Source organism: Vombatus ursinus, unplaced genomic scaffold (genome assembly GCF_900497805.2).
Source record: "Vombatus ursinus unplaced genomic scaffold, bare-nosed wombat genome assembly UNPS02007284.1, whole genome shotgun sequence".
Lineage (NCBI taxonomy): Eukaryota > Metazoa > Chordata > Mammalia > Diprotodontia > Vombatidae > Vombatus > Vombatus ursinus.
The window spans coordinates 20,753,926-20,773,028 of record NW_020947062.1 but is presented as its reverse complement, the minus strand read 5'-3'; the positions used below and the strand labels follow the sequence as shown (position 1 = coordinate 20,773,028).

Below are 19,103 nucleotides of genomic sequence, written 5' to 3'. Positions count from 1 at the left end.
TTTCTCCACCTCAACCCCTTAGAGTCTTAATTTCCTTCCCAGCTCATATCTTGTATCTATTTTGTATCTGTTTGTATATATTATATATTTATATGTTGTCTCCCGTGGTTAGATTGTAAGTTCTTTGAGGCCAGTTGCTATTGTCTTTGTAGCTCTAGTGCCTAGTACAGTGTCTGGTCCATAATAAGTAATAAATGCATGTTAATTGATTAAAAATAAAGGTTTTAAGGAAAAGGAAAATAATTATACTATTTTTTACACCTCGAACATTTGTAGGAGAATGATAAACTTTTTTAAAAAGATAGAATGATAGACTTGTGAAGTAGGTTAGAAACACTTTTATTTACATTTACACCCCCCCCCCCAAACACACACCCAGTATTTCAAAGATCTGTCATTTCATGGTTGTGGTTATGCCTTTATCCATATAGACTACCACTCCTCCATAATTTAGTAGATTTATCTAGGCTGGTCCTCAGCAGACCCACATAGAATCCATCCACTCAAAGCTTTTCCAGCTTGATAGAACCTTCCGGAGCTGGAATTCTGCTGATGAATTTTGAAACTCCTACTTTCATGAAAGAGTGAGGAATACGGGAGGCACTCTGTGTGTATGTGTGTGTGTGTGTGTGTGTGTGTGTGTATGTATGCATAGTTACTTCTAATCATATCCATAGATCACATACCTGTATAACCAGTCTCATATATATGACTACCATGGTTTAGATATTCCAAATACGTACATAATTATTGGAAAATTTTTATAGTTAATTTTATGATAATTTCGGTTTGTTGTTACTCTCATTCACTCAGTCCAATCATATACTGAATTCCTCTGCAGACTGTTTTGAGGTAGTCTGACCCTCCCTTGAACATTCTACTACATAAGGTATATTTGCACCACTGACTTGTAAATAATTCATTCAATCACTGTACACTGGTATAGATTTTAGGATTATCCTCAATCTATTTTACATGAAATGGTGGTGATGTTGGTGTTTAAAAATAAATATATTAATATTACTAAAACTCAAAATTTGTTTTTCAGACCCTTTAAAATTTGGATATGTCCTTCATATTCGACTGGATTTATAGTGGTTTCAGCAGTGTACTGCAGTTTTTAGGTAATGTTGACCTCTTTCTTTCTTGCCTGCTATTATTCACCTTTTCTGATCTCTGTTGATGAAAGTTAACTAACATATAAGTGGATAATTTCACAGTGTACCTTAATTATAAAAAATATGAGTTGTTGAATAAGGCTTGCTTGCTTAGTTGTGCTGATCAGTGACACTTCTTTTTAACCAGCTTCATTCTGTGCCTTAAACTTTTGTTTTATTTTTTGCTTAAGCTTTGACTTTTCTGTGAAATTTAAATTATTTTGATTCATTGAAAAAAACAAAACTTAGTGGAGATTATTCCTAATTTTAATATTGTAACAATCTACATCTGAGAGTGTTCCTGTCTCCTTCAGAGGTTCAAATTATATCCTAAATTTGGTTTTTGTGACCTATTTATCTCATAATTAGCTGGCAAAATGAGTGATATTTAATAGACTATAACAATTCTCAGAGTAATTTCATCTTCATTATAAATATTTTTCTTCTTTCACAAACAATGCATTGGTTAAATGATTCAAATTGGGTTGTAAGTGCTGAGACTTGGATTAAAGTAGTAAAAAGGTATGAAGAAAAACTTTTAGTTATTGCATTTTTATTACTGTGTTGAACTTCTATATTCTGAGACATATAGAAACCAGTAGCTTTTTGTTTTATTTTAAAATAAATGTGCATTATATGTGGCATAGTGTTATACCATAGGTCAGATACCAAATCCTACAAAGATGACTACAAAAAACTATCTTAAATTTTTTTTATCCTATTGAAATTTTGTTTTAGTAGAGCATAGAATCCTTGAGTCTTAAAACTGGAAAGGATCTCAGAGATCAACCCCTTCATTTGACAGAGGAGGAAACTCAGGCCAGGGAAAAAAAGTGTCCTGTTTCAGGCCATGTACCTAGTGCCAGAGCTGAAATTTAGAATATAGGTTTTTTGATTCCCGTCGTAGGTTATATAATTTTAGATCTGTTAGTAAAATGTTACTTGAAATAATTGGGCCATCAGTTACATATAAGCATCATTCAGCCATTAAAAGATTATATTTTAAAAATTCTAGAAACTCTTTTAGAATTTCATCATCTATATTTACCATTTTACCTGGGGATAGTAATGCTAATGGCATTAATGTAGATGATCTTTATATAAAGCATTTTACTAAAAGACCAAATGTTAAAAGAAATATTAAGACAGAATTTAGAGCTCAAAGTGCTATCATTTTATAAAGAAGGAAAAACTTATTTCAGAGAGGTTAACTGAATTTGCTCCAGGTTCATACAGGCAGTATGTATTAGAGTTGGAGTTTAAGCCCAACTCTTCTCACTCCAGATGCAGTACTTTTTTTACTATACTTAGTTGCCTCTTTCAGTTCAAATGATAGGATCATGGATGTAGAACTGTAGGGGAACTTAGAAGTTGTTTAGTCCAGTCCATTCAATTTATAGATAAGAAAACTGAAGTCCAGAGAAGTGAAAACATCCCCCCCTATTTCCTCCCCTTTATCCTCCCAGGGTCATACAGATAGTAAGTAGCAGATTCAGAGTTCAAAGGCAGGTCCTTTAACTCCAAATTCAGCTATTTTTCCATTATAGCCTCACATGAACCTCACAATTGTAGTTACCCTATGACTAGGCAGCACATGTATAACAGTGACCTTGTTACCAAGATGGTGAGAAGTGAAGTGAGTTGTCGGTAGTCACGTGGCAAATAAGTGGCAGAGGTAGGACTCAAATCTGATACAGAATCTGAGGTGGAAAGAGTACCTAGTGCCAGCCACACCTGATCAGGAATTCCCTTTGCCCTATTACTTGCCAACTGGAAGCGTTTGCTTTAGTGATGCCAATACACTTGACATCCCAGTCACCTCCTTGGCCTTTCACACACTAGTCCCATGATTCTTTTTCAAAACATAGCTTTTCCAAGTTTTCCGAAGTATAACTCAATTCTATTTTGACCCATACTTTGTTGACTATATTAAAGCAGATCATTAGTGCTGAATTATGCAATCTAGCCAGCCCATTGTATTGAGGACAAATTTGAGAGCTGGAGTGGAAAGAAAAGGACTTAGACTTATCAGAGATCATGTAATAAATGAGTTAGTAGCAGGTCAGGGACTAGATCCAGGTTTCCTGACTTCTGGTTGAACTGTACCTTTCTTAATCTCCCCAATTTAGCCATAGTTTATTTTTGAGTTATGATTTTTTTGCCATTTGGTTTTGTACTGATGTAAAATATCGTGTATTCTATAATATAAAATAAGATAAAGAAGAAAGTATATAAAGTCTTGATCCTCTAAGCCTGGAGAATATAAGCCTTCGTTCTGCCCTCTGGGAGCAAACAGAATAAGTCTAATACCTTTTCTACATGACAATCCTTCAGATATTTGAAAATAACTATCATGTCCTTCCTGAGTCTTCTCTTCACCAGGCTCCACATACCCAGTTCCTTCAACCAAACTGCATCAGAATGCAGTCCTTATGCCATATAGAGATATCCCTCTTCTGTATTCTCTCCAGTTGATCAATATTCTTCATAAACTGAGGCTTCTAAAATTGAACACAATCCATATTTTTATGAGGCAGACAGCTGGGAATTGTAACTTGAAGCCTTTGATAGTAATAATAATAGGTTAACATTGATACTGCTTTTTAGTGTTTGCAAAGTACTTTACATATAGTATCTCATTTGATTTTGATTCTCTAAACAACACTGTGAGGTAGGTGCTATTATTCCAATTTTACAGATGAAGAAACAGGTTCAAGTTAAAAGTGACTTGCTGTTATAGCTAGTGAGTGTTTGAGGCAGGATTCGAATTCAGGTTTTCCTGGTTCCCAAGTCTAGTATGCCATTATCAAAAATTTGCTAGTTTGCAGGTGACTGGGGGAAATCTTGGACACAGTCACATTTCCTAAAAATATTCTATGGAACAAGACCTGGAAATTGTAAAATTTTGCATGAAATTATTCATGATTAGCAAATAGGTTATTCAAGACTGTAATTGCTCAGTACTCTAGAATGTTCACATACCTGATTATAGGAATTATATGGTGATCAGCCATAAATTATTGAATTATATTTTCTACTCTTTTCACATTTAGCTGAAATTTCTCAAATTAATAGCTTGATTTTTTGATTTCATAATTATATGTGTCTCATAATGAAAGATTTGATCATACTCACAGGAGAATTTAACACTGCACTTTCTGACTCTTTTTCTTAAAAATCTCAGCCCAACTTTTATTCTGCTAATCATACATTAGTGTGATAAAGCCTCATTTTTTTTTCCCTTTTTGCTTTGCTTTATTACATGTAAGACAGGGAATAGATTTGTGTGTCTAGGTTTTAAAATACGGTTATTTTAAAACTGAGAATAGATTTAGTAATGAAAGATTACTTTGGAAATCACAAATATATAAGGAGTTGTGGAAATATCTTTTCTGCTTTTTTGAGTGTATAGAAGTTTATTGAACAGAAAAAGAAGTTAATTATTTTAGCTAGCTAAAAACTTGATAGCTGTGAATAAAAGAAGAAAAACTGACTCTTGTAGATACATATGTAGACTTACTATCAGTTTTGCCAACTGTGATTTCTCTGCAGGACTGTACAAGAAATCTGGTAAATTAGTATTTCTTGGATTGGACAATGCTGGAAAAACAACACTACTACATATGTTAAAAGATGACAGGCTTGGACAACATGTACCTACATTACATCCCAGTAAGTGAAGGTCCTTTACTACCTGACATTTTAGAAACGATGTGGTTCAGTTCTTATCACAGTGTTATAACTTAGCATATGATAAATATGTTGAGCCTGTTCATAGGGAGTTGGGTATGATTTTGATGGAATAGAAATCCATTCTGTCAGTTAATACCACTCTGCAACTAAAATAATTAATTAAAGGTTTCTGTCTCCTGTGTTCTCAGGGCTTCTAGGTCACCTAGTAGTTATTATCCAGGGTCCAAATAGTATAGCTGAACTAATGAACTATAGCCTACAGTAGCTGGATAGTTGGAGTAACATCCTTAGCTATTAAGTTATTATGAATTGTCATTATGAATTACTAACCAGTGCCAGTTTCTTCACTGTCATAATCATAATGATTTTTGGTTCAGAAGAGTTTTTAGACAGTGTGATGATGAGGCCATATGACATAGTGGATAGAGTGCTGGACTTGGAGTTAGGAAGACCTGGCTTCAGATCCTGCCTGATAGATTCACTAGCTAAGTAACCCTGGGTAAGTCATAGTCTCCTGCATCCTCAGTTTTCTCATTTGTAAAATGGAGACATTATACATGTGGTTCTTACCTAACGGCTGTTGAGGATCACGTGAAATAATGCATAATTATAATAATATTGTATATCTATGTATAAAAGTATAAAATACTTTTCTTTCAAACCTTAAATTACCTTAAATGTGTAAATGTCAATTATTATTTTTATGGAATTTTTAAACACATTTTTAAAATAAGTGAATTTACAATGTTGTCTGTTTTGAATGGCTGAGTTCTTTTATAGCTTACAATTGTTTTATAAATTATAGTTGTTCTATAGCTTACAAAATAATTTTATATTTTCTAGCAAAACTTGTACCTAAATTAGCAGGGCAGTATTATTTTTTTCCATTTTATATATGAAGAAAACGATATTCAGATAGGTGGAGTAACTTGCCTGAGGTCATATAGTTGGTAAGTAGCAGAGCTGTCTGTGACTCGTGCCCGGATCTCCAGATCTGGAAGTCCAAGCCCTTTCCTCTAATGTGGAGATCAGTTACCATACCGTGTCATGTATATGAGGTCGTAAGGCTTATTTCATAATATAAAGTAACATTCAGTGATGACATCACTCAAAATATAATCGAACAAACAGATGCTCCGTGCCTTAGTATCTTTAGTGAAGGACCATGGACAAGAATGGTACATAGTTCAAAGATAAATTATGCCACACAATCATTGTGTAACGCCAGGTATATTGCTTTAATCCTTTCAGTATGAAACTGGGTGAAAGTGGAACAATACCAATAACTACATCAGTGTAATTACTTAGATGCAGTTAATGTTCATACAACCAAGAATATTGTAGAAAAGATTTGGGAAAGAACCAAAAATATTGAAGTAAGCTGAGTTCTGCCTAATTCCATCATGCTGTGGCTATTTATTCCATCCTTTTTGCCACCTAAGTAAGATTTTCTGAAATTGTCTTTCTTCGGAAGAACCAAAGAGGAGTTCACTCCTTTTTCTCTCCCCTCTTCTTTCTACATAATTCATATATGCTGCTCTGCCACTTTATAGCCCAGTTTTCATTGTAGTATGGAAGGAGTTGAGGAGATAACAGGAAAGTAGCTGATATGTGTCAAGGTGTTGAGTTGTACAATATCCTCTCTTTCTACAAATCCAGGGGGAAATACTAAACCTCATTGTCAACTTAAGTGTGATAGGGCCTTATGAGAGGTTGCTGTAGGTAGCAACACTATATACTATCCTAAGACAGTGACAAAATATGGTGGACACCTAGTTTTATCTTTTTGCTAGAAAGCAGATAGTTACTAATAAGTCCACATTATTTTTTTCCTTTGAGAATATCTCTTAACATAGAGATTACAGAGCACATTTATTTTACTGGAATAATGTTGGCAAGGAATTTTTTAAAAAGATCAGTAAAATACTGATTATAGGTCATTAATTGAGTTTTGGAGAATAATTGTGTTAGTAATGCTGAACTTTGATGTGAAGCAATATTTGTCTTCCCTATAAAAGATAGTCATCATTAGAGAAATAGATTATTTTATTGGTATCATTTAAGATAAACTGAACAAGAAATTGTACGATTAGGGTGATTTGTAGCAGGAGGAAGAGAGGAGGAAAAAATTAGGGATAAATATGCTAAATTCACAAATGAACAACTTTTCTATTCTCCATTCTAACATGGAGTCCTGCTCTTGACAAGGTGAAAAGATAAAAGTAAGGTTAACTAAAAATAAAGTAGGTTTTTATTATTTTGTTTAGCTCTTAAATATTTAAGATTCATTTCTTTAACCATTAAGTAGTGGAGCAGGTCATAAATCTATGGTACAATATGATATTTATAAAATATTTGTTGTTTAGCATCAGAAGAATTGACCATTGCTGGCATGACTTTTACCACTTTTGATCTGGGTGGGCATGCTCAAGGTAAGGTATAATTATCTTCTTATCAACTTTGTCTTATTTTTAATGATAATTTTAATGAAAATTTTAATTTTAATTAAATTAAATTAAATTAAAATAAATTTTAATTAAATTAAAATAAATTTTAATTAAATTAAAATAAATTTAGTTAAATTTAATTAAATTAAAATTAAACTTTAATGAAAAGAGACCACTCGCTTCCAGTGCAAGATGGGTTCTCATTTCGTTCAAGCAAGTGGAGGAATCCGGTGTTATAATTCAGAATTTATTATCTCTCTGTCCCCTACCAGATCATGTTTTAAAAGCAAAAGTTATCCCCAGACATCCCCTTTCTTTAGTTTTTGAGTTAGAGGCTGAGTTGGTACTTGATTGGAAGCAGCATAAATGGGATGTATTGCAGTTTTGAGTGATGTGTACATTCGTTAAACTCAGTGTGAAGTTTTTTTTTAATGTAAGTGGTAATAACTGGTACAATACTTCCATTTTAAGTATGTTATACAAAAATTGATTTTGTAAAATAAACTATATAAAATCAGTTTCTGTAGTATTTTGATTAGAAGGGATGGCAGGAGTTTTTTTGAGGCCTTAAAATGTTTTAAGAAGTGGCATAAGACTAACATCAGAAAGAATGTAATTTTTGTCCGTTTTACTAACTTGAAAGCTGAAAATAATTTGGAAAAAACATTCTTGTTTCTCTCTTTTTAGAAAAATATTGAGATCTCTTGAAAATAAACTTAGAAAGTGATACATCACACATAATGATCTTTAGATTTTTATTTTAACTTGTAAGTTTTTGCTACTTACAAAGGAAGAAAATTGTACTCTTATTTTAATTAATTATAGAGATTCATAGCCTTCTGAGGTGAAAATCTTCTTCCCCTCCCATCTCTCCCTGCATCCTCATCCATACTCAGTTCAGTACTACTGCTCCAAAGTCCTTTTTGTCCTAGTCCTCCACTTTTATTGTGCTCCTTGGAACCCCTCTTTTAATCCTGACATAATCTTACCATTCAGTGCTATATTTAGATACAAGAAAAGTTAGGTCTGACTCTCACTTCAAGATAGTTGCTGTGTGACCCTGGGCATTGTCTCTTAGGCTCAGTTTTCTCATCTGTAAAATAGGGGTAAAATAGTTAATACTCTTAACATTTATTTACCTCTAAGAGTTGTGAGGATTAGGTGAGATAATAAATGTAAAAGTGCTTTGCAAACCTTAAAGGACAGGAAAAATGCTCATGATTCCTATTATTATCTTCTTGAATTTATGAAAGCTTGGCTCTCTCCAGGAGACACTTCATCACTGGCCACCATCTCCCTGCAGTTCTTGTTGCTTCTTTTTTCATCTACACATTCCCCCATGCCACGTTCTCTTTCCAAACATTGGACCAGGAGGAGGAATCAGCAGTCTTGTTGCCATTGTCACTTTTTGATCTTCTTTTTCTTGTCCTCTCTCAACAACTATTAGGTCATTTGAGGTTTGCTCCATTTATTTTTATCATTTGGTTCAGTTCCTTATTCCTGAAATCTGCAGATCTCTGGTTACTTTGTCTTTCTTAAGATGTTCACTACCCAGTCTTTCTTCCTACTTCACTTGTACTTGGAGTCTTCATTATACGTGGTGTGGGTTTGTTTTTTTTTTTCATTATACATGTTGATGGCCCTCAAACACTCTGGTTTTCTAGTTCATCGACTTCCTCAACTTCTCATTCTACCTTAGCCACTTGTTGAGGTTGTTTTGTCTTAATCTCACTATCGCTGTCCTGTTCTATCTTTATGATCTTAAATTATGAAAATCCCTTCTCATAATAATTTCCTGTTCTTCTATCTCTTCTTTGTCTTACTTCTCCTAAACCTGTTCTTTGTCTTTACTGAGACCTCCACCTCCATCTTTTCTCCCAGATTAAACTTGTAAATAAAAAATTCAACTATCTTTCATCCATGAATCTTTTGCCTTCTTTGCTGGTGCAGTGGATTCAGGAAGACCTGAATTCAAATCTGGCCTCAGACACTTATTAGCTGTGTGATGCTAGGCGTGTCACATAACCCTTATTTGCCTCAGTTTCCTCAACTGCAAAATAGGGATAATAATAGTACTTACCTCATGGGGGTTGTTGTGAGGATCAAATGAGATGATATTTGTAATGTGCTTAGCATATACTGGGCTCTTAATACAAGCTTGTTCCCTTCCCTTTGGCTCACCTCTATCTCTCTTTTCCATTCCTGTTCCTGTGCTGCTGAACTCTAATAGAAGAAGTCTCACAATACACTGTGTTCTGTTAAAAATTTATATTATCTAATTTCAACTGAACCCACTATACTGCACATCAGGTTTATTCTTCCTTGATTGTTTCTCTGTCACACTCTACTAAGTACTGTTCTAGACTTTCTCCTCTTTCTTCATACTTCCTAAGATCTGTTAACCTCCTTTCTCAGATGACATTACCCCCTACTTGATGAAGAAAATCAAGACCGTCTGTCCTGAGCTTCCTTATCTTCCCTGTTCTATACTTCAAAACCCTCCCATTAACTTTTCCTTTATTCCAGTATCTGAGGAAGAGGTAGCTAGTTTCCTTGACAAGACCAACCCCTCTTGTGCTCTTGATTCTATCACCTCTTGTCTCTTCTAGGAGGTAGCTCATCCTATCACTCATCCCTCTCTCCTCTTCCTATCTATAGGCACCTTCCCTTCTACCTGTAAACATGTCTAGCTCTTCTCCAGCCTTAAAAAAATCCAAATCTTCACTTGACTATATCAGTAAAAAAGAATCTATTTACCCTGTTATCCCCTCAATTTATTGTCATATATCTCCTCACTTTACTTACCAGACTCCTAAAAGAATCCCCTATACTTATTGCTTCTGCTTTATCACCACCTATTCCGAAGCCTCTTGAAACCTGACTTCTTACCCCACAGTTTGTTCAGTAAGCATTTAGTAAGTGCCAGGCACTCTTTTTTTTTTTTTTTAAAGTGAGGCAGTTGGGGTTAAATGACTTGACCAGAGTCATACAGCTAGGAAGTATTATGTATCTGAGGTCGGATTTGAACTCAGGTTCTCCTGACTCCAGCTCCAGTGCTGTATCTACTGCGCCACCTAGCTGCCCCAGTGCCAGGTACTCTTAAATATTGAGGATTCAAAGAAAGGCAAAAACAAGTCCCTGCCCTCAAGGAGTTTACATTATCTGGAGAGATAGGGTATAACATCTACACAGTTAAATGCATACAGAGTAAATGCAAAGTAATTGGGAATGGGGAGGAGTGGGAGATCAGGATAGGCCTCCTGTAGGAGGTGGCACTTGAGCTGTGTTGTGAAAGAATGTAGTGATCTCTGAGGCAGAGATTAGGAGAAAGAGCATTCCATGTTTGTGGAGCAGCCAATTCAAAGGCAGAAATGTATAGAGTGTATGGGAACCAGCCAGCAGTCTACTTTGATAGCAATGTGGAGTGCACAAAGAGGAGTATAAAATCAATTTGAAAAGATGGATTAGAGCTAGATTATGAAGCTCTTTAAATGCTAAGGTGAAGAATTTATATTTGTGTTTATACTAGAGCCATTGGGGAACCACTGAAGCTCAAGCCCCTTCAGACTTTCATTTTAGGAATTTCAGTTTGGTTGTTCTGTGGGGGATGGGTTGGATAAGAAAGAGACTGGAGGCAAAAAGATTAGTTAAGGTAGGAATGGGGAGAGAAAAGAGAGAACACTGCTTGGCATCAGTGCTAACTGGAACCCTTCAGACTCTTCAGGTTGGCCTTTATAGTCTCCCATAATTTAGTTCCAATCTACCTTTCTGGCTTCATTTGTTCTTACTTCACTTGTGTTCTACCTTTCAGCCTAACTGCACTACTTCCATGAAGTTGATGTTTTGCCTCCTTCTATATATTCATATAGTCTGCGCCTGGTACTTGGCATCCATATTTCTCTCCATCTTTCAGAATCTCTCTTTTTTCCTTCAAACCTCGGCTCGGATGCCACATCTTCCATGAAGCTTTCATTCCTATGTCCATCCTAATCTGAACCACTTGTTAATGTTCTCTCCCTCCTCAAATTACCTTGTGTTTACTTATCTGTCTACATATTATATTTCTTAGTACAATATAAACTTCTTTAGGGCCAAAAGCTGCTTTGTTTTTATCTTATTTTTTGTATCTAGTGCCTTTAGTAGGTGCTTAATAAAAGTTTATTAAATTGAATGAAGAAAACTATCTTTCCTTAGTTTCTTCCCATTATTGGTGTAAAATTTTTCACCATTAAGAGATGAATTGGTAAGTGAACATTTTAAGCTCTTTAAATTTTTTAGAGAGATTTTCCTTCCATGAGCTCAAATATGTGGATGGTCTCTTATCTTTAAAACATATTTAAAGTAATTATTAGCAAAAAAATTAGCTCCACTTTACAAGTGGAGAAAATGAGAAGTTAAGACTTTACCAATGGTCTTGGACAGAACTAGAGTTTGAATGAATGTTTCCTGCGTCCTTGTACAGTGTTTTATTGCTCAGACCATAAAATCATATTTATAATTTTTTATATATAGTAGCCATATATAATAGTAACTAGGTGACATTTACCCTTAGATGTATTTTTGTTTGAGTTTTCCTGCAATCATATTATAAATTTAGACAGCCATGTCTAATTCCTTATTGTTTTCATTAGCTCGAAGAGTGTGGAAAAACTATCTGCCTGCCATAAATGGCATTGTTTTTCTGGTGGATTGTGCAGACCATGAACGCCTGTTAGAATCAAAAGAAGAACTTGATGTAAGTTCCTTGTCCAAACATAAATAACTAGGCAAAAGCAAATAAAGAAATGATTGACAGGTCAGGTGTTAGCATACATACTCTGGGATGAAACCATTTAATAATTCCTGTGACCGAGAGGCTATTTTTCTCCTACTTTTAAGGGAGAGAGCAGTATTGGTCGTTGGCCATGGTACTTTTATTTCTGAAGATAAACTGTTAGGTATTATTCTCAAGATTGGAAGAGCTGGTCATTTCATCGAGTGCCTTGCCAATCTTAGAACTAAATCATTTTGTTATTTCTTGAGATGGTGGTTAGGTTGTGAAGAGGTATCACTTCCATTATTTTAAATTCCTAAGAGAAATAATTCAAGGGCATTTCTAGTTCTATATTACAGATGGCCATGATGTCTCAGGGTTTACTTCCTCAATTAATGCAGCACACTGATGTAGTTCTAGGCCTGGGGTATTCTGACTTAGTAATGGAACACAGACATAAGGTTTACTAGGCATTTGTGCACATGGAAAGGGTCAGGTAGGATAGTTTTCAGTGCAAGGTGGCCTATGTGTCTATGTGATTACAATAGGTGTAATTATTTCTGACTTGCATATTTTTGTAAAATTATTGTGAGAATCAAATGGGTTAACTTATGTAAAGACCTTTGCAAACTGTTAGTATACTATATTATAGTTTAGCTATCAGTTGCATGTAACATAAGAAAATCTCTTCCACTCTCTGTACTCCATTTTCCCCACCTGTAAAATGAAGGGATTAAACTAGCTGGACTCTTAAGTTTCTTTCCATTTCCAACATTATGACTAAATATAGTAGTCTTGGGGAGGCAGAGTAAAGTTGAGAGGAAGCCAGAGGTAGAGGATTCAATGAAAAGGCATTGATAGAGGAAATTCTTTTCACAGAATCTTTTAGTTAACTGAGATATGGGCATGGGTTGACTAAATAAAGATGACTGGGTTGCCTTTTAATGTAAGGGCTTGGCTACTTCAGAATTCTAGTAGATTAAACACTTTATGATAGCCCTATCACAACATGGACTTCCTATTTCTTTGCAGTCTCTTATGACAGATGAAACAATAGCTAATGTGCCTATCCTAATTCTTGGAAATAAGATCGACAGACCTGAAGCCATTAGTGAAGAGCGGTTACGAGAGGTGTTTGGTCTGTATGGTCAAACAACAGGAAAGGTAATTATTTTTTTCTCATATCAACTTAGAGTTTTCTAATTCTCTGCTGTATAAATATTATCTTAATTAGTATTGTCCAACTGCATAAAGACCTTCATTTAGTTGTTTCTTAACTCACTGAAAACCTGTCACCTATGGTAATTCAATTCAACAGTTGTTTATTAGGCAGACAAATTTTTTTAGCAGTTCCTGTCCTCAAGAACCTTATGTTTTACTGGGGTCCAGACTTTTAGTTTATATTCTACCACCAAAGAAGATCATCTTTAGATCATTTTTCTACATTTTACTTTTTATAAGTGAAATTTGGAATAAATGAAACTTAAAACAAAAAAAAAAAATCTCCATGAAATCTGATAATTTGGGCTATGGTCTTACAACCTTAATTTTTAGTGTGTTTTGAGATGTTTCCAGTATTATCAGTGTATATTACTGGGCTCAATACCATTAAGAAAAATTCAGTACTTGAAGAGTTAATGGAGGAAGCGTCCTTTCCCACTGAGTTATTAATAAAGTTTCTTTTATGTGTAAAGTTTCTTAGGGTAAAGAACTACTGTAACATTATAATATATGTATTATGTTAAACACCATATATTTCAATTTTTTTCATCCAGGAAATTCAGTTTTAAAAATATTCATTTGCCCTATGATATCCACCCTAGGTGCTATAGATAGATTGAAAACACAATATAGCCCCTGCTTTCAAGAAACTTAGTTTAGTAAGGGAGATAAAGACATGTAAATAACCCTTATACATGCTGTAGTATTTAGGTACATATCAGAGGGCAAAAGGGTGTCCTGAGAGTCAAAGAGGGAGAGAGCTTTTCTAAGTTGTGGGAGGGATGGGGGGGGAGGGGAGAGGTGAAATTAGAGGAAGAAGGGTAGAGAATTGAGGAAACCATCATGGATTGCCATCGATCTGTAATGCAGTCTGTTTTTGTTAAGAGCAGTGAGCTTTCTGACAGTTTTTATAAAGTATTCTCAAGTCAAGACAAACAAGCATTTATTAAGTGCTTACTACATGCCAGGCACTGTGCTAAGCAGTAAGGATACAAATGCAAACAAGAAAGAAAGACTTGCTCTGAAGTACTTATGTTCTGTGATGAAGACAGCAAATAAAAGGAAGCTCAAAAAGGAGGAGGGGGTATGTGGGAATGAAGGTACCGCAGGAGGGGGCATTGTAGAGAAAAGCTGTGGAGCCAGAGAGCAGCTTGGAGAGTAATAAAGACATGGCTGGCCTGGATAGCCCTAAAAAGGAAGTTCTGGGAGGAATCAGTTCATTAGAGGGAGGATATTTCAAGTATGAGAAATCCAGGGGTTGAAAGAATTTTCTGGATGGAGAGGTTTCTTTGGCATTGTGGAGAAAGTCTGAGGACTTTCAGGTATGCAGTAATATAGTGTAATGTAATGTAATTCTTATGTAGTTCTTAGAATGCTGGTAATTCCAGGTCCACTGACTTTATTTGTTATGCTTTTTATTTCATTTTATTCTATTTTATTTTAGATTATGCTTTTTATTCTATTTATTTATTTATTTATTCTATTCATTTTATTCTATTTTAAATTAAGTTAAATTTGTTTTTACAAAAATGTTTTTTCTCCCTTTCATCACCACTCCCTTGAAAAAGAAAAAGACAACCCTTGTAACAAAAATGCAGAGACAAGCAGAATAAATTCCTGCACTGGCCATGTCCAAAAAAAATGTCTCATTCTTCACCTTGAGTTTCTCACCTCTCTGGAGGTGGGTAAGGTGCAATTTTTTAAAAAGTCATACTTTTAATTCTTGTATGGCTCTTTGTTCTATCAGTTGGTTTCACTATGCCATAGGGGACTGAAATGTAACACCTACTTACATTTGAAAGGAATATTATCTACGTTTAGAAATGAAGATGTAAGAAAGCACTGATTTTTTTTTTCTCCAGTGTTTTTTTTAAATGCATTAAGAATATTCACTTTGTTGCATAGTGCCACTATTTTGTCAAGATTATTTCAACTTAATGTTTATTTTTCTCTTCTAGGGAAGTGTTTCAATGAAAGAGTTAAATGCCAGACCTTTAGAAGTCTTCATGTGCAGTGTGCTAAAGAGACAAGGCTATGGTGAAGGCTTTCGTTGGGTGGCACAGTACATCGATTAATGCCAAATCCACATCTGTCTTTGTCTGAATACTAAGTCTGCTCAGTTATTTGATCACTCAGCATACATGACTTGAATTCAATAGACTTTTGTTGGTTATAAAAGATAAGTTTTTTAGATCATTAATATTATATAAACTATTAATTGTGAGTGTGAGGATTGAAAACTGATTTCAGGCAAGTTTGGATATCACATTGTTAGCTTTCTAATCCTATAAAATAATTTATGTTCTTTTACAATTTATAATTTGACATTTGCACCCGGCACCATTTTTGGACAGAGTGACTTTCCAGTCCAGTATGTTTGAATGCACTTTTTAACAGTTAAAAACTACAGATATGTGAATGGTATTTAATGCTCATCATGTTAAATTTTTTATGTACTTTTTTGGAACTGGTTTTATAAATTTAGACTATATAACCACCTGTCTTTAAGGTACAATAATAATTAGCTTATTAATTGCATGATGCCTTACAGTTTTTAATAATATTCTTATGCAACGTCATGCAATAAAACAAAATCTAATTTTTGGCATATTTGGTGGGGAAATGTTTCATTTTGATGTGTCTTAGTGAGGATGTTCTTTGAAAATATAAGTGTGATATTTAATGGACAATGGGAGATTGTTTTAGCATACTGATATTATAAATGTTTAAGTTCCAATGGGCTTTTGAATTTATCTTGGATGACTTTTGTGGCAGAATGCTTCTCTCACCTCTTTCTTCCCTGTGAACTCTGTATATTCTTTAGTCACTAGTGCCAAGAGAATCCATTTTCAAGTAGTGAAACTCTGAACTCCTGAAGGAAGATAACTTTCTTGACTTTATCACATGCTCAATTCTTAGTTTTAGTAGGCCCTTAGTTCTATCACAGTTGTTTGATTCTGAAGGACTTTTAACCGTATTGGTGCTTATTTGAGGAACATGTCCTTATTGTAAGAAACAAGTCACTAGTCTTTATATAAGATGGGATCCGCAAGTCAAATTAGAGGCCATCTCCTATGTACAATTTTAGCTTGGTAGCCTGCTTTTTGCCTTAGCTAAGAGAAGCAGCTTGTTATTTAAGTTTTATCATCAAGACATTTTACTCAGTGGATTTTTTGCTTCTTGTCACATTCTTCATGGCACTGAAGGATGATTATTTCTTGCTATGGAAAAAACCAAACACTTTTCTCATCTTCTTACTCTTGTTTTGGGCCGTTTTTTTTTTGTTTGTTTGTTTATAGCACCCAGGTTTTCATCTGCATGTGTAATGTTTGTTATTCTCTAGCCCCTCTACAAGCCTCTGTGATAATTACAGATAACATCTGATAAGGACTTGGTAACTTTATCAAGATCTTTTTCTATTTTCTCACATTCCCTTCATTAGTACATTAAGACACAAGAGTGAATAGATAATGCTGTATACTTCAAGAGAATTTTAAAGCATATGATTTTGTTCCTTATTATACAAAGATCTTATTTACCAGAATTTAACTCTGGTATAATTGAAATTAAATGTTTTCTTAAGCCGTTAGTGGTGTAATCCTGAGAGAAGCCTTATAGTACTAAAGTAGATAATGTGACCGTTATTCCAGATAAACATACAACAGTGCTGCTAGTGAGATGTTTTACATTTTTACACTGGGGAATCTAAACTTTGTGGAATCATTTCTTACCTTGAAATTGGATTTTAGTCATTCAAATCTGCCAAGTTTCATAGTCAGTTCCTTTCCAAGCAAAACTAAAAGGGCTGTTTCCTATATAGCTGATAATGCATTAGTAATAGGCTACATTTCTAACTTTCTAGGACATTATACTAGATATTATAAAAGGAGGTTGCCTCTAAGGTGCTCACTGAATCTGAACAAGGCATCAGTGATTAAAATTAACTTCCATTTGCCGATGGCATCTCATGTACATTGAGGACATATCTTTCTCCATTTCTTTTGATGTCAGCATAATTTAAGAAGTTAATAACTGACACTGTAAATAGGAAAACAGATTGTTTCTTTGTGTAAAATACTGTTCAAGACTTGGAGTGCTCTTATTGTGGAGTTGACACTTGGTAGAAAAGAAGCAGACAGGTTCACTTCATAAAAAAAATGTACATAAGCCTTTAGCCCAGTGAGGGTAGGGGGTATTCTTGTGACCTAAGCCTGTGGAAATGAAGCTGGGCAAAGCAGTGATAGCTGAAATTCCGTTCTCCTCCTATCTGTAAAGCCTTTTGCTAGCTGATCCACAAGGCAACTTTGAGAGGGGCCCCACAAAGGCTACTTGTGTTATTATGTGTGAGTATACTTGTGATGTTTGGGGATAAATATTAGTGCTGCATATATGCAAATTTTATGCTTCACACTGTACAATGCTAGTTTAAAATGTGGTTGTAACCTCTTGCATCCATACAAATTGGGTGCAGGCTAATCAGGAAGCATTCAGAAAATGTAAGCTAATTTTGAAAAGTAGTATGTATAAAAACTCAATTCTAAAAGCTGTACTTAGAAAATGTTTTAGATTGACATTCTTAGTATAGCCTCTCATGTTTCATTGACTACTGTTAAATTTATTTTGGGACTTAGGCTGACTAAAATGACAGATTAAGTTTCATATTTGAACTCACCTGCTTAATTTTTTAGATGGAATAGATTATAGGATATTAGAAATTTAGAGACGCAGACATTTCCCGAGGCACGTGGAAGAATTTTCCCTTCCATCTAATCTCTTACTAGTTTACTTGAAAACCAGTATTGTCTTATGTGTGCCAAAGATTTTTTTTAAAGTATGCTTCCAAATATTACCTGTGTAAATCTGAGTTTAAGGGTTATTTGCACACATGAAGGCACTGCCATTTACAAAATATGCCATTGTAATTGTGAATTGAACTTCATATTTGTAGTTTTGAACTGGCTTACTTCGCTGCAGGTTCCACAGGTGAATTTGCAGATGGGTGAATAAGGTGACTGTTGTAATAACTTCCTTAACTTCTGCAAAGTGATTTCACTACTCAATCATAATTCTGCATTTTTACATGTTTCAGAATTAAGCACTTAGTGAGACAACTAGCAATATTTGTAGTGTTTTGACAAAAGAGTTTAAATGTTTACATTTTCTGAATTCTTGCTATTTGACATAATCGTATGGTATTTCATTCCTGTTAGTCACAGGATTAAATTGACTTAGCTGTATTGTCAAGGAAGTGGACAAAAGGGCATTTGGAAAGTATATTTGAAGGAAAAGAAAAAAATTCATCCCTCACATACTTTGTTTCCATTTTTATTAAGAATGTACTAATTTTACTAAGAATTTATTTTGCTCTTTTTTATTTCTGGAAGTTGTGGATATCTAAAAAGTTACAATAAAATTTCAAATCAGCTTTATGGTGGGGAAAAATGTCTTAAAGATAAGTATGAGTTGACAGATAAAAAATAGTTAAAAAAAGATTAATAGAGCATTAAGTGTAACTTGGAATAAAATAAGATTTGGTACTTTAAGTTTGAATTAATGAGGCTTGACTATAAATCCAAGAGGCAGGGAATTTTAAGCCATATACTAAGCTGAATTCTCAAAGCCAAATGTGTATGGGCCCAGTTATTTCCATTAATGTCCTCCTTTTAGAGATGCAAATGACTGCTTTTAAGACTAAGACAAGCTCTTTGAAAAGGCAGCCATGTCATTTCCATAAAATATTTAGGATTTTGCTAGAAATGTTTATATATATATATATATATGTGTGTGCGTGTGTGTATGTGTGTGTGTATACACACACACACACACACACAC

At 34.4% G+C, this 19,103-nt stretch overlaps 1 protein-coding gene across 1 annotated transcript in view; it reads left to right on the top strand.

The window, feature by feature from the left end:
* The window catches only part of SAR1B (secretion associated Ras related GTPase 1B), a 28,463-nt gene extending 12,439 nt beyond the window's left edge, over nucleotides 1–16,024 (top strand). Inside the window, exons 2-7 of the mRNA XM_027849308.1 lie at nucleotides 1,049–1,124; nucleotides 4,710–4,829; nucleotides 7,217–7,282; nucleotides 11,929–12,032; nucleotides 13,083–13,214; nucleotides 15,230–16,024. Of these exons, the coding sequence (XP_027705109.1) occupies nucleotides 1,067–1,124; nucleotides 4,710–4,829; nucleotides 7,217–7,282; nucleotides 11,929–12,032; nucleotides 13,083–13,214; nucleotides 15,230–15,346 (597 nt within the window). The 5' untranslated portion in view covers nucleotides 1,049–1,066 and the 3' untranslated portion in view covers nucleotides 15,347–16,024. The remainder of the gene's footprint in view (nucleotides 1–1,048; nucleotides 1,125–4,709; nucleotides 4,830–7,216; nucleotides 7,283–11,928; nucleotides 12,033–13,082; nucleotides 13,215–15,229) is intronic.
* The last annotated feature ends 3,079 nt before the right edge of the window (nucleotides 16,025–19,103 follow it).